This window comes from Colias eurytheme, chromosome 5 (genome assembly GCF_061535395.1).
Source record: "Colias eurytheme isolate Ceu_HAF_F1 chromosome 5, ilColEury1 Martin Lab GWU primary, whole genome shotgun sequence".
Lineage (NCBI taxonomy): Eukaryota > Metazoa > Arthropoda > Insecta > Lepidoptera > Pieridae > Colias > Colias eurytheme.
Genome location: NC_142984.1, coordinates 2,093,822 through 2,109,489, shown reverse-complemented (window position 1 = coordinate 2,109,489; position 15,668 = coordinate 2,093,822). Strand labels below are relative to the sequence as shown.

General features: G+C 33.2%; 1 protein-coding gene across 1 annotated transcript; it reads right to left on the bottom strand.

Annotated features, from left to right (window-relative positions):
- Nucleotides 1–449: 449 nt before the first annotated feature.
- On the bottom strand, nt 450–11,826 carry Fa2h (Fatty acid 2-hydroxylase). The gene is made up of 6 exons (XM_090101730.1): nt 11,543–11,826; nt 5,360–5,582; nt 2,533–2,708; nt 2,168–2,294; nt 940–1,059; nt 450–621 (listed from the first exon to the last, which is right to left on the bottom strand). The coding sequence occupies exons 1-6, from the start codon at nt 11,816–11,818 to the stop codon at nt 536–538; spliced, it is 1,008 nt and encodes a 335-aa protein (XP_089957856.1). The 5' UTR covers nt 11,819–11,826; the 3' UTR covers nt 450–535.
- Nucleotides 11,827–15,668: the final 3,842 nt, after the last annotated feature.

Genomic DNA, 15,668 nt, shown 5'->3' with positions numbered 1-15,668 from the left:
ATGACTAGCGTTTGTGTGCTTTGACATAATGTTTTATTACCAATAAAAATAGATAATTGCAGCGTATTTTATAAACTACCAAAACTAATTTATTTTTTTCTGCAACAGTGCATTATAATACTTACTTATATGTAATATGTCCAAAATATAAGCAAATCAAATATAATATCCTTTGCAACGCGTTAAGTGGATTCCAAGAGTAAATATTTTTATAAGTTAAAAAATTTCAGCTCAAAAAATATTTTTGGTCACAACTTTTTTGATCACACAGTGTTCGGACTTTTTCTCTGTATACATTTTTTTCGGGTTCCTACCACATTTCAATATTAAGACTATGTAACTACATTAATTATAAAGTGCATTGAATTCTAAAAGCAGGTGATAGACGTACACGGTACAAACTTTACAAGACGTACAACAAAAAAATACTTTAATTGGCAACCCTTTAAAATACATTTATCGTTTATAAAAAAATAAACTCTAGGTACTGTTAAAATATTATAACCATTCGCTAAAAATACCTTCATAATACAAACTACCACCTTAAACTTATGCCTAATTTCTTCACTTGAACAAATGTGTTGAACGCCAGATCCCATATTTTACTGCTGATTCCAAATGCTGAAAAGACAAAACAACTATTTATATTGTGTTTTATAGTAGATATTCAAATGTTACAATATTCGAACACTTAAAAGAATACAAAAAAAATTAGTGCGTGTACCTACTAGTGTACACACGTGAGAAGTGAAACTTCTTTATAACCTTATATTTTCAAAAATAATTTACTATATGCAACTTGACAGAAATACGTCGAATCACGCGTAGAACGAAAAAATGTTACACTAAATTTTTTTCCAACCGATAAAGAAGTTTCACTTCAATAATTTTGGGTTGTATGAAAGTAACTATTTCGTTTACAAAACTAACGAATAATACCTTTATCGTGGTTAACAAAATGGTGATTGGAGTGGTATCGCTTCATCGCGTACAGATAACTGCCAGCCCTTGGCGTGCCTTGGTGAACGTAAAAATGAATCATATCGTACGTCAGGTAGCCTGAAAATAGTGAATATTAGTTTATTAGGTACTCATTAGTCAATGATATTTTAAAAAGGGGTAGGTTACTATCACAACATTCTTTACAATGGGCAGCGTTGGCCACAAAAATGATCATCGATACGTATATTTACATGATTTTAAAAGAGCAACTATGGAGTTTCTTGCCGGTTCTTCTCCATAGATACTGCTCTCCGAATCGGTGTTAAATGTTAAAAATATCTAGGTAATGACGATTCGAAGGTGCTTCTAAAAGAAGTCTAACTGAATAAATAAATGTTTGAGTTTGAGTTCGATGTTTGCCGTCATTACGGCGATTATGAATAAACATATGTATACAATCACGGCCGATCATCTAAATTCTAAGACAATTGAGCCCTCTTTACTATCGTGATTGCCTCTACTCGCCCAACGCTGCTTATTTTGAAGAGGGCCCATTCCATCGTCTAAACGGCATACGGCATGATTTAACTATCACGGGTGAAAGAGTAAACTGATGTAAAATGTGGCTAATTATTATCATTCCACTCCCGGAGCACTAATAATCTATTTTAAAAACTCAACATCTACACTCCACTAGACATCTTTTAGAAGCGCAGATCAATCATCAAAATGCAGTAAAATAATAATTTACCACCAGTTTGAAAAGCAGTTTCTACAGAGGAGTTTACAAGAACCCTGTAGTTTTTTTTAATCATGTCCATGTAATATGCTACATTAAAAATCTATATATTAAATAAAACTCGAAGGTGACTGATATAGTGATCTATCAACGCACAGCCCAAACCACTGGACGCATCGAGCTGAAATTTGGCATGCACGTAGATGTCATAACGTAGGCGTCCCCTAAGAAAGGATTTTAGAAATATCATCCCCCAAGGGGATCAAATAGGGGATGAGAGTTTGTACCATGAAAATTTATCTATTCCACGCAGGCGAAGCTGCGGGCAACAGCTAGTATTTAATAATTGCGCTGATATTTTAGCGAGTGATGCCTCTTTACTATATGTGCGTGGTGGTTTACAGAAATTCAGCTTGCGATTTTTCCTTTTCATTAAATGGTGTAAATTCAGGTAGTTACAAGATAAATATTTCTTTGATTTCTTACCTAATAGAACTCCAGGTAATTTAACCAATGGATACGCAAGCAGTAACTTAGCTGGCGCGTATAAGATACACGTGATCACAAACGCAGGAATTGGGGGGAAAACTTGACGTAACTCGTCAAATGGCACCTGAGAAAAAAAAATCTTCTAAAAATGGTATGTATAACGAAACTGATAGTAATGGAGCTATACTCGCTAGAGTTAAGGATATTTTAAATAATCTAATATTTTTACAAAAACGCTATTAGACAGAAGGAGTCCGTAAAGGTTTTGCCAGGATATTTACTCTTATAACATAGGGGCGTACAAAATACAAAACGGTCTCAAATAACGCGCAAAAATCATTAAAATTTGTGACATTAGTTACCTTGTGATGCATTCCATGTATCAGAAAATGTATCTGTATCATTGTGATGGACGACCCTGGGTCATAATGGAACACCCATCTGTGTAGAGAATATTCGAGAAGCGTCCAAATTATGAAACCAAATGCCATGTGCCAGAGAAACTGCATTGTAGTCAGTTTATTTGCAGGACATTGATCTGGAAATTAGATTAAAGAAAGAAGTTAATTATAGGTATATTAATTGATACGATAAATAAATAGCTACACCTACATAAATTTAATTGACATTAACTATAATGTTTCATAGGCTGGTAATATTTCATTCAGTGTTTCCCGACGATTAGTGTCTTTAAAAATGATTTACGAAACGATAAAAGAATTTCGATGAAAAAAAATGTCACGCGTACGGCGTAGGGCAAAAATATTACACTAAATTTTTGTCCAACCCCGATAAAGAAGTTTCACTTCAAAAATGCAATTAGTGATCAGTCAACAAAGATTCGACGTACATACAGATAGATTATGTGTAAATAATAGGGGCATACTTGGGGCTTACTGTGGGGCTTACCCATTACACATAACTTATGTAGGTAATTGTTTTCTGTAATCCATATCTCGATTACTTTCAAAGAGATACATTTTGCTTTTAGCATGGCCTGTGGCATGGCTTTACACGTGAGTCTCAGGTGGTTAAGAGAATCTTATCAAGGTAATGAAATAATCATTTATACTTTTTACAACGATAACTCTTCTACGAAACCATCCACGATTTACAAATCCCCTTCGACACATTTTATAAATGATAAAACTCAAACCGAAGACTTACTACGTGATATTTATATCTTGCATATTGATTATTGATATATATTATATACCTATCATATAATAAATGTTCCGAATATTTCAGAGGGTGTGTAAGTACAGAAACTTAATTTTAAACTACCTACTTATGATTTTAATCAGATTCAATATTTACTTTAGGATGTTAACCTTCAATAAACATATAATTTTTATTTATATTTAAATATTTCTAATTTAAGATAATTATTTAGTCTGTGTCCTACAGATAAAAAAAAATGATAAAAGCCATGTTAAGTATAATAATATTATTCTATACAATTTTTTTTTTAATTTTATAATTAATTGATTAATTGATTATTAAAGTTTTATTATATTACTAGCGGTCCGCCCCGGCTTCGCCCGTGGTACATATTTACGTTTTCTCTACATAAAAACCATCCTCGTACTTCAAGGAATATAATAAAAAAAGAATTATCGAAATCGGTTCAGCCGTTCTCGAGTTATGCGCTTACCAACACATTTTGCGATTCATTTTTATATATAAGAATAACATGGGCATTGCTACCCTATCCCTAGTACAATTACCTATGTAGGTACAATTTTAAAAAGGCAGATTTCTCTTGCCCTGCATTTATTTCAACGTAGGCAAAATTGACTACAAGTTAAAAATGTCCCTAATTTTATTTACAGGAAAGTATTTATCATAATTTCTAAAACATTACGCAAACTATTTCCTACCTTTCCTACCTATGTAACACATGGTAACACCTACATAAGCCTATGTAAATAACAGTCTTTGCGTAAATGTTACAAATTTCACATACGCTCTTATCTTAGATAAAATATCGATAACGGGTGACTAACTGTTAAATATTTGTTGTAGACTGATTCATTCGACACATGGATTGATAATATTGATTTGAGACACGAAAATTCAAGGTAAGAGATAAAGAAGTCAGTTGAAGTCTCTCAAACCGTAAAATGTAGGTAGAGATAAACTACGATAACATGGCGCGCCCCTCCAAAATTCAAAACGTTTGAAAGTATTTGTGAAAGTATTTACAATGCACCACCAAGATTCACAACGCATGTGTGCGTAATGAGACGGCCGTCAAACAAAAACAAATCCACGGATTTGTTGCTCGACTAGTCACGCTCTAATCGCTCATTATTATTAGTAATGGCGCTGCACTGACGTATTCTATGAAAACGACACGTGCGTTGTCTTGGGCGCTCGGCAACTTATGATTAGTTGACCAACAAATCTGGACGTAGTACTAAAGACGAATACATACAACTACATACAAACTCCTTCGTAAGGATGTCACTACACACATTGAAACAGTAATTTGGAGGGGCGCGCCATGTTACCGTAGTTTATCTCTACGCAAATTTCACTTGCAATCAATAAATCATATCAAATACTAGCTGTGCTCCGCGGTTTTACCTGCGTGGCTCTGCACCTGTTGGTCTTAGCGTGATGATTATTATTAGCCTTATTTTATTACTATTAGCCTATAATAGCCTTCCTCGATGAATGGGCTATCTAACACCGAAATAATTTTTCAAATAGGACCAGTAGTTCCTGAGATTAGCGCGTTCAAACAAACAAACAAACTGTTCAGCTTTATAATATTAGTATATAATATAGATAAACAAAAAATATAGTGTTTACTTTTCGCCGGAACTTCCCTTTACTCTATGATTGTACGATTAAGTTTATGATTGATAGTACAAATGCAACAGAATGATAAATGATCCTAGAATAACTGTGATTTAATTTCATATGTGCTGTTAATAAATCAAGCACCTATTATTCTATTGAATAGGGTGAAAAAATTAAAACACTAGAACTTGATTGTTCGACTAAATTTCTGTCAAAACTGCATTATACAATTTTCAACAAACGAACAACGAACAACAATATTCGTATTGCTTGAGAACATCTTCTCCCCAAAAAAGAAGACACCCATAACATTAAACTAGATGTATTTCTTATTTTGTGAATAAACTTTAATAATATAACAATAAAAAGCCCATACTTTACCTCCACAAAAAACATATTCGAAGTACTGCGTACATATCAGGTACAATATGATCGGTACCCAAAAAGCAGGTACCAGGTACCATGGAGTATACGTCATACTCTCAAGGATAGGGCTGGAGAAGAGTCTGCATTTTCTGTACACTGCGCTGTTTACCCATATCTCGTAGTGTGGCGCTATTTTAGGCAGTTGAGACAGTAAGGGTTTTGACCAATCCAATCTGTTCTGAAACAAGGGGTAATGGTTAGAAGCTTACTTATTTAGTTTTGTTGTAGTTACAGTTTCTAAAATACGTAGTAAGTATTAAGTAATATCTATACATACATATAATAAATCTGTAGAAGGGTCAATTCTGTACATTGAAAATATTGAAAAAATAAATAGCAGGGGGTGTTACTGGATCGATACCAAACCCAAATATGTGATTAAAAAATTTTTTGTCTGTCTGTCTGTCTGTATGTGAAGACATCACGTGAAAACTAACGGTTCGATTTCGATGAAACTTGGTATAATTATACCTTATCATCCTGGGCGTAAAATAGGATACTTTTTATCCTGAAAAAATACGAAGAAAAAAAATAATCTTAATTTTTCAGTTTTATCCATAGACGTTGTTCTGTAGAACAGTGAACACACGTTGGGTATTATTATAGGCCTAGCCGTATTTGAGTCCAATAGATATTTATAAGATGTTATTGTCAGAGTTACTCAAAATGGAGATACATATAAACCATCCACGCGAAGACCGACATCCGCGCGGACGGAGTCGCGGGCGGAAGCTAGTGTGATAATAAGTTTATTGTTATCTGAACTGCGACTTCTAACTTCCTGAGTACGGAGCGCAAAGTAAAACTTCACTGTACCTACTGATTGTTTTACAAAGAATTGAAAGAAAATATATAAATATATTATGTATGGAGTCCATAATATTATGCACACAATTTATTTTGAAATAAGTAGTTACAGTTCAATCCAATGATATTCTTATTGCTCTGAAAGATACAAGTGGTTTTTAAATAATAATTTAATACTACCATTTCCTATATTTATTTAGTAATATGTGTCAAGAGCAATCGAAGACAGTGAGAAAGTAGCAGGTGAACAATATGCATTAAGTTCGATTTCTTGATTCATTTGTGGCATTTTCAATCGATATTAATTTGAATTTATTATCAAGTTGTGTTAGTTACTTAAGGTAGGTAATAAAAAGTATCAAGATTTTATGGTCTTCTTATGAAGACTGTATAAAAAGCTGATGAATATATGCTTGTATGTTTTTTATTATTTGAAGCTAGGTTAAAACTTGTCTCCTGTCCCTCGTATTAGAAAATCGTGAAGGTTAGTAAGGCTGAAAGACAAAAATTACCTCCTAGAAAACAAATGTCAAATGGCATCTACATACCTATACCCATCCTATATCCCCTAAAAGGATACCTACAAGACAAACACAGTGTAATTTATGTCAAAGAGCTTTCAACATTTTCAGCAATTGAACCTATCATTAGCCCCGTCAAATCAAGTGTGGCTTATCGTTTTTCCAATGACAAACTTCTCGGTCTTCTCTTCTAACTTCGGTTCAAATAACTATAATTAATATTGTTTGAATTACTGTACTTAAAAGTGAACAGTTAAATCGTACATTCCCCGATGACTGATAAGATCATTGGATAAGATACGGACAGTAAAATAATTGGGTAAACACATGGTAAACATTAAGTATTAACGTATATTTGCCTATAATTATACCTATAATTATAGATTTTATTTTCACGTTATGATACTTAACTAGGTACCTAAGTATCATAACGTGAAAATAAAATCTGATATGCATTTAATATTTATTGAATTAAATAAAGATTTAGAATAATTTCTTAACAGTTTGCTTAAAAAAATTCTTTCACTTGGCAAATTCAATATTAAAGATTAAAGAATAAATGTATCTTCCTGAAACTTGTTGTTTACTTTAGAATTTAGATTATGAGCGTAATGTTCTATTTATAGTAACATTTCCAATTTTAGGAATTACCTAGATATAATATCAAAGCATCGTCTTTGTTTAAATCATGCATAAGTTTTATGGACACGGGTTATAAATAATTTTAAATTGTATTATGCTTTTATGAATAGCGACTCTGATTTTATTGTAGGTATACCTAGAAAATACAATTTATAATTTCAACTTAAATATCTACGTTTTTATTCTTAAAAATCTCTCTATCTTTGGTTGGGAAACTGTTCTGAGTTCTGACTAAACTTCAGTTCTGACTTTGCTTCAAAAATAATAAGTAAGTACCTACCAATAGCCACTTTAAAACATATCCGACAACGAAAAACGTAACCTGACAATAATTTTCTGACCTTACTAAATTTTCTTCCTTTTAAGAAACTGAAATTAGTCTCAAAAGTCAACCTGCACTTATGTAGGTATTAACTACGGTATTAGTAAAATTCATGAACATTGAAAAAGTCCTTGAAACAATAATAATTATAAAAACGATAAGTCAACGATTACGAGACTATTTCATGATTATTCAGAAATAATGGTCTCATAAAACACGTCACTTTCTAGATAACTGGAGTAAAGAATATCAAGTCACTTAATAGTTAAAAATTATTTGTAACACGGTTAAACCAAAATAATAGTTTTTCCCGGAGTTCATTTTGGTAATAGGTATCTTAGCATTGTTCTGTGCAAAGTGTTATATGCGTAAATTGTTTGTTGGGTCTAAATTTACTTATAAATAAATTGTATTTACATAATAAACTAGCGGTCTGCCCCGGCTTCGCCCGTGGTACATGTTTACGTTTTCTCTACATAAGAACCATCCTCGTACTTCAAGGAATATAATAAAAAAAGAATTATCGAAATCGGTTCAGCCGTTCTCGAGTTATGCGCTTACCAACACATTTTGCGATTCATTTTTATATATAAGAAAGAAGAAGATAACCACGTCCATTTTAACACTCTTAATATAATTCCTCTTTTTCGAATTAAGCTCCATAATATAATTGAAACGTAATAAGCATGAGTAAAAATGCACATAACCCAGACCTAAGTATCTGTTGACACACAAAATGAAGATACGCAAAACAATGACAATGAACGTGGAAATTCTTTTATAATCAACAACAAATCCAAAACAGGGTCGACATTCAAGGGCCAGTCAATTCCGTTTTATAGAGATTGTGATCGGGAAAATTAATGATATCTTCGTGCGTTCATACGATGTGTAAATATGTCTGAACTAATTGTAATTAATTGATTTAATCGAGATTGAACACTGCTACCGTATCGTTATCGTTTTTTATATGTATAGATAGACCGTGGATAGACCTATAGTCTAGAAATATTTTGGATTGGTATGGTAAAACTATTTTACCAACAAGGTAGGTACTTTCAAAAGTTCAAAACCTACAAAAAATTATCACCTCTTAATAAAGTTAAACCTTACGAACTTATCACTTTTCAATGTTCATTTACTTTCACCACAAATTTGTTTTCCATGTTCATTTACTTTCGCCACAAAACAGTTGTTGCTCAACAAATGTTTGCTATGAATGGCTTAAGACTATGGTACCAATCAATCAATAATCCAATATGAGTTTTATGTGATATCTGTATTTGGTGACTTATCAGGTGACCCAAATGAAAATAACGTTCGGGTATCATATATAATCGAATTCCATAGATACGTGGTTTATGAGACTTTTGTGCAGTCAGAAAGATCTCTTAAAAATTATTATATTTACTTATGCCAATTTTGGCATCTCAGCATAGTCCTTTGCTAAATAATATTAGATCCAACTACATACAGTGTTCGGTGCGGTGTGTCCCTTAGACACATAAAACTGAAAGAATATAATAAATTCGATTGCTCTGGCGGTTCACGACTCACGAGTGGCTGAGTTGGTCAGGCATCGATGCGGGTTCGAGTCCCGCCTCGTATTTATATTTTATACAACAACATACAGTTTACAATAGCATACTAATTTATTATCATACTATTTGTCACCTGATTAGATCAGTATTATAAAAATACCCTAAAACTTTCTTCGAGGTGATGCAATACTTGATTAACGAAAAAAGAGCCAATTAGTCAGATAATCACAAATACCGTGTAAGTAGCGATAAAAGATCTAGATAGAACCCTAAATATTATGGCTCTAACTGATACTGAAACATATAGAGCCATAGATGTTGATTAACTTGTAGAGGCGTAGCCGCGTAGGTCGTTTTTAGTTTTGCAAATGTTCATAGCCGGTGGTAGCGCTTACCATTCGATGCTCCATCAGCTCCTTTCCAAACAACGACTTAAAAAATTGAGTACCTATATGTAGAGATTTTTTAATCACCGTTTTGAATAATTCAAACTCAAACTCAAACATTTATTTATTCAATTAGACTTCTTCTAGAAGCACTTTGGAATCGTCATTACATTTTTTAAATTTACCTAACTACAACCGATTCGGAAAGCAGTATTTATGGAGAAGAAAAAAATTAATTCTGAATAACCCTGGAACGCCATCACTTACACACATAAATATCTGAGATTTTATAACATTTTACGACTAATATAATATCTATTGTTAATTTTCTTTAGGCTTCTAAAGACGTAATAGCTCGAACTAAAATCGATGACCATTAAATCAAAGCTCGACCGAGAGCCGTAAATACGAGTAATTATGTTAATGGCAAAGTGGAGGAATAACTAATAGACGACTGTCGACCTAATAATTTATTAGGAGCCTCTTGATTAGTATTTTCCTTCGTATTTATGCGCGTTAACTTTTAAGTGAATTAATTGGAAGTGTTCTTATTAATAACTACTAGAACAACTGAAAGCTTCCTTAGTACAGTGCGTAATGCGTAGGTAAGCGTAGACGCTAGAACATTGAGTTTCTGAGTTCGATTCTCAAAAGAAGCAATTAAAGATTTTTCTGCTGGGGTACTAGAATAAGGGTTTATCTATGTTTTTATTTAGCCTGCATACAAAATAAATGATAAATTTAGTGATACCTATGCACTATGCAACGGAGCTATCAGCTACGATAGTGCTACATAAATATCTGGTCCTGAAAATATTTCACGCAACCTACTCGCAAGTTCAGCAAAGCTCTTATATTTCGCAAATAAGCATACTTCACTATCACTACATAGTATAAAACAAAGTCGCTTTCTCTGTCCCTATGTCCCTTTGTATGCTTAAATCTTTAAAACTACGCAACGGATTTTGATGCGGTTTTTTTAATAGATAGGAAGGTTTTTGTATATAATTTATTAGGTTTTAGACAAAGCGGGCGAAGCCGCGGGGGGTAAGCTAGTTTTATATAATCAAATACTATAAAGCATAATACAACACTTTCTATTTGTTTTCAGCTGTGGGGTTCGAACCCGCACCCTCTGGTGCAAAATCCCCTCTAATTTCGCTGATCGTTATCAAATACAACCAGCTCATACATAGTTTTATTTTAAGCAGGTCATCAATAAAAATTTAATTCCGAAACTGCTATGGGGCAGGTAGATTTTTTTATATTTTTTATAGGTAAATTTAAAAGTGACTAGCAAACCGGGCGAACACCGTTCGCCACCAGAGATACCTTTTCTTTGCTATAAACCTCACGGAGCCCGAGACCTTTCCAACGAATGCAAAACCGTGGAGATTGGTTCGTGCGTTCTGGAGATAAAGCGTCAGGAAGGAAAACCCGACTTATTTTTTTATATACATAGTAGATAAAGTTGTTCGTCGAACTAGACTAGCTTTGCGGAAAATGTGGTATGTGCCTACAATATTATAGGGAAATAATGAACACTTCTGACTTAAAACTACTTTTAAAACTAGTTACATTGTTTTGATGAAACTTGCAATAATTCAGTTAAACTATCTGATTAACTGTTGTGTGTAAATTGATAATTTTCAAAATTACTCACAGACATTCTCTTATAAGTATTTGTAAATAGCTACTACTAACTAACAATAATTCTATAAAAAGTGAAAAAACTAACTACATATGTGTATAATTATCTCCTCTACCTTAGGTGGCCTGGAAGAAATCGCTTTTAAGCGATAAGGTCACCTTTTGTACTTTACTTCGCATCTATACAACTATATAATATATACTGTACATTGTAATGTAAAATGGTGTGGTAAATGGTTAAATAAATAAATAAATAAAACTCCTCCTACCTCCAATTCTTCTAAAAACAAGATCTCCTTCTCATCTCTGCCACTATCCTCCTTAGTAATAATCCTACCATTTTCACTAACACTACCAATTAAATTGCCATCAACTTTAAAATCACTTAACATGTGATATGCACTGACACTATGCCCATATTTTACCATAACATCGTTTATAGACCGCCCCTTAAACTTTTCCAATGTGTTCACACCCCCGGGATGATCGTGTAAAAAGTTCTTTATGTCATAATTTTTCCCGCCAAAGCGTACGTTGAAAGCCATGGTGCCGGCTACGGCGTCACACGACGACTGAATTCATGAATATTATCAGTTCACTTTTTGTGAGATATCTGACATGTGTTGTTACCTGAGAATTGAATATAACAATAGTTCGTGTCAATGTTGGAGAAATATTGATGTATTTTTTTATTTTCATAAAAAAATAATTACACGATAAAATTTGAGACAACATTCCGCCCATCCTTGAGAATTTTTTCAGGAAAGTACGGAAAAATGTTTAAGGCAGGGGTTCCCAAACTGTGCGCCGTAGAAAGTTAGAGGAGCGCCGTAAGTCGATTCGCGAGTACTTACCTTTTTTGAACGTTCGAATCGGTAAGAAAAATAGAGTCGTAAAAAGACATACGAGATTTGAAAACTTGCTACGACGATAGGTACCTACTTAAGTCGTCTCTTTAAATTCTTTTAGAATAAAGAAATTGAGTAAATATTTTTTAATTTTTGTTCTTCTCTGCCTAACCTAATTTCTGTTCTTGTATTGTAGGTACCTGTATCTGACTATTTGACTGACCTTTTCAAATAGCTAGGTTGGGTGGGTAGGGCGCCGCGCCGTGACCGTGACAAAAAACTTAACATGAAACTGCGCCGCGAGCTGAAAAAGATTGAGAATCCCTGTAAAGGTTTTCTTTCCTAGCTGGCGGGTCGCTGAAAAATAATGACTCGACTAATAAGTATGATGAGTAGTGTAGGTGTGTTGCAAGGTACAACTTCCATCAAAGTTTGGAAGCCTCATTAAACGATAATATGTTTTTTTTTTATTTTTTAAACGACCTTCCGTAGAATGTTCTAGATGCCAATTTATTATTATCTACCTACCTACTTACGTTTTTCAATTTTCTTGTTTTTATTGTCATTATAAAACTTAATTTATATACGTAGATAAAGGTAAGTAATTTACCTAATACCTAATTGAGGTCGTAATTAATTTTTAAGTTTTAATTTATATGTATAACGTTTTGAAAGTCGTTAAATGTTTTGTTTTGGATTGTTTTTTTATTTATTATTATATGATAATAATAAAAAAAACAATCCGCCCGCGGCTTCGCCCGCATTTTCAAAGATAAACCCGCATAGTTCCCGTTCCCGTGGGATTTCCGGGATAAAAACTAACCCATGTGTTAATCCAAGTTACCCTCTATATGTGTGCTAAAATTCATTGTAATCGGTTCAGTAGTTTTTGCGTGAAAGAGTAACAAACATCCATACAAACTTTCACATTTATAATATTAATAGGATATGTATATGATTAGGTATTACACACATTTAAACATAAATATTTGATTCTTATCAATGTACCCATTGTTAAAAAGTTACAGGAAATTATTTTAATATGTATCAGTAATCCTAATCCATACTAATATTATAAATGCGAAAGTAACTCTGTCTGTCTGTCTGTTACTGAATCACGCCTAAACTACTGAACCAATTTGCATGAAATTTGGTATGGAGATATTTCGATACCCGAGAAAGGACATAGGCTACCTTTTATTGCGAAATATGTACCACGGGCGAAGCCGGGGACCTCTAGTATTATTATAAATGCAAAAGTTTGTGAGGATGATATCGCGAAAAAGGTAATGAACGGATTTGAATGAAACTTAATGTGATAGCATAGACCTACTAAAATAGTAGTCGGCAGTCGCTACATAGGCATATGTAGTATACTATCTGTGCTTCGCGGTTTTACCCGCAGTGCTCCACTCCTGTTGAGATGATATATAGCCTATAGCCTTCCTCGATAAATAGGCTACCTAACACCGAAAGAATTTTTCAAATAGGACTAGTTCCCGAGATTAGCGCGTTCAAACAAGCAAACTCTTCAGCTTTATAATATTTTCAAACTCAGACTCAAACATTTATTTATTCAATTAGACTTCTTCTAAAAGCACTTTTGAAACGTCATTAGGTACATATTTTTAACATTCACCATTTTATTAGGATAGATAAGCGGTTTTTGAATAGATAGGTAGAGCAATTTTGGAGAAAGTTTTTATTGAATATAAGAAGTAGCGTTAGCTACTATTATTCGGTATTCTGTGGACAACGGGTTATGTCGGATCTTTGGAAGATTTCCCCACTTTAAAAAAACGGTATAAAGTAGCATAATATTATAATAAGAACCTAACAACCAAATTTCATACAGATACAATCAGCTTGCGAAAAGTTCGTTTTATCCATTGAGTTAATATGTACTAAGATTTAATCTAAACTCATTAAAGTTTTTCTGTGCACCTTATGCCCACAAACCGCTACAATATGTTTTCACTAGGGATGTAACGATACCGATACCGATACCGATATATCGGTATCGCCGATAATAAATCAACCGATACCGATATTTTTTTATTAAATTCTTTCTTTTCTTTTATGTTTTTGCATTGTATTCATTCATATTGTTTTATTTCTGTTTCTGTAATAGTGTTAAGGAAGAGCGGAACCTCCTGACACAAGCATTTTATTTGCTTACTAGGAGTGTTCTAATCACAAATTTGTTTATGTAAAGGAAAGAAATAAATAATTTTGAATTTTTTTTAATTTTTAACGTGATAACGTTTTTAAAATCGTTTTAGTCGGGTGACATGTTCATAAACTTGTGTCACACCAAAACCTCACGAGCGCGATCGCAGGTATAACGAGAGAGAGACGGACCGATCTCCCGTTTCATCTCGAGCGCTGCCACTGCATTATGTTATCACGTAAACATCTCGATCGTAAACCTACTTTACAAACAACCAATTTTTTTGATATCAAATAATTCAAAAATCCGCGCCCAATGAACGATGCGGGAGGCCGCCCGCGCGTGCGCACTTTGTTTTCTGAAAAAACTCTACCAATTATAGTAAACTTTTATTAGGTACTGATTGTATGTGTATTACTTAAAGTTTAACTTCGTAAAATAATAATACTAAAATAAATGGTTTTGTTGTTTTTTGATTTGGCATTTTTATTTAAAAGAATACGATTAACAGTTGTCTCTGTAAAATGTTGGTAACTTTTTATGCATAATTCACTATTTATTTTTCTACCAAGCCATCGATATCGGTATCGGTATCGGTATCGCCGATACATTACTACAAATATCGGTATCGGTATCGTATCGGCAAAATCATGTATCGTTACATCCCTAGTTTTCACTTTTCATACCTACTTAATGCCTACTTATTGTTAGTTTATAATCCTAATGAGGGACGAGGGTACATATAAAACTTTTAGTAACGAGCGAGTTAATCTAGTATGATTTATCGGCAAATTTATAAACAGCAATGTCGCAGCAAATTTATTGAATACGTGACTCTGCCCACAATTAATAATGGCCGTTACTAGATTGCAGCCAGGCGCCACACTTAGCTAATTGATACAGCTAAATAATTAGCATTCTGCTTCGTTCAATTAAAACACGCTTCACTGATTTCATTGTCATGTAGGTACAAATACGAAGTTGGTTAATAAAAATATAATTCCTTTAAAGTTTTTTATTAGATATATTTAAAGTGAAACTTTTATTACATCGTCTCAAACTTTTTGGTCTGTGTAGCGCATGTCGCGTGACGGTCGGCTGCCGAGTAGGTATAAAGCAGTGTTCGGAAAGTTTCACTTTTACCGTGGTTTCATAAAACCACACAACTTTTTTATTCAATTTTCAAAATACTATGTAGGTATATCATCGTGATATCATCAGATTTCGATAGGTAATCAAAATAGAAGAGTTACATAATATATGATACATATTATATGCATGATATATGATTTTGATGTGCTTAAATTGTATTCTCTAAACTCTAAAGCAATAACTTCATTTGTCCCTAAAAATCGTTACTTAGTAGCTTAAAAATAA

Bases quoted from the DNA above. Each gene is read 5' to 3' on its own strand.
- Fa2h (XM_090101730.1), bottom strand. From the start codon at position 11,818: ATGGCTTTCAACGTACGCTTTGGCGGGAAAAATTATGACATAAAGAAC. The intron at 1,060-2,167 runs GTAAGAAATCAA...CACTATTTTCAG, and splicing joins ATTACCTGGAGTTCTATTAG to GCTACCTGACGTACGATATG. The intron at 622-939 runs GTATTATTCGTT...TTGTCTTTTCAG, and splicing joins TTTTGTTAACCACGATAAAG to CATTTGGAATCAGCAGTAAA.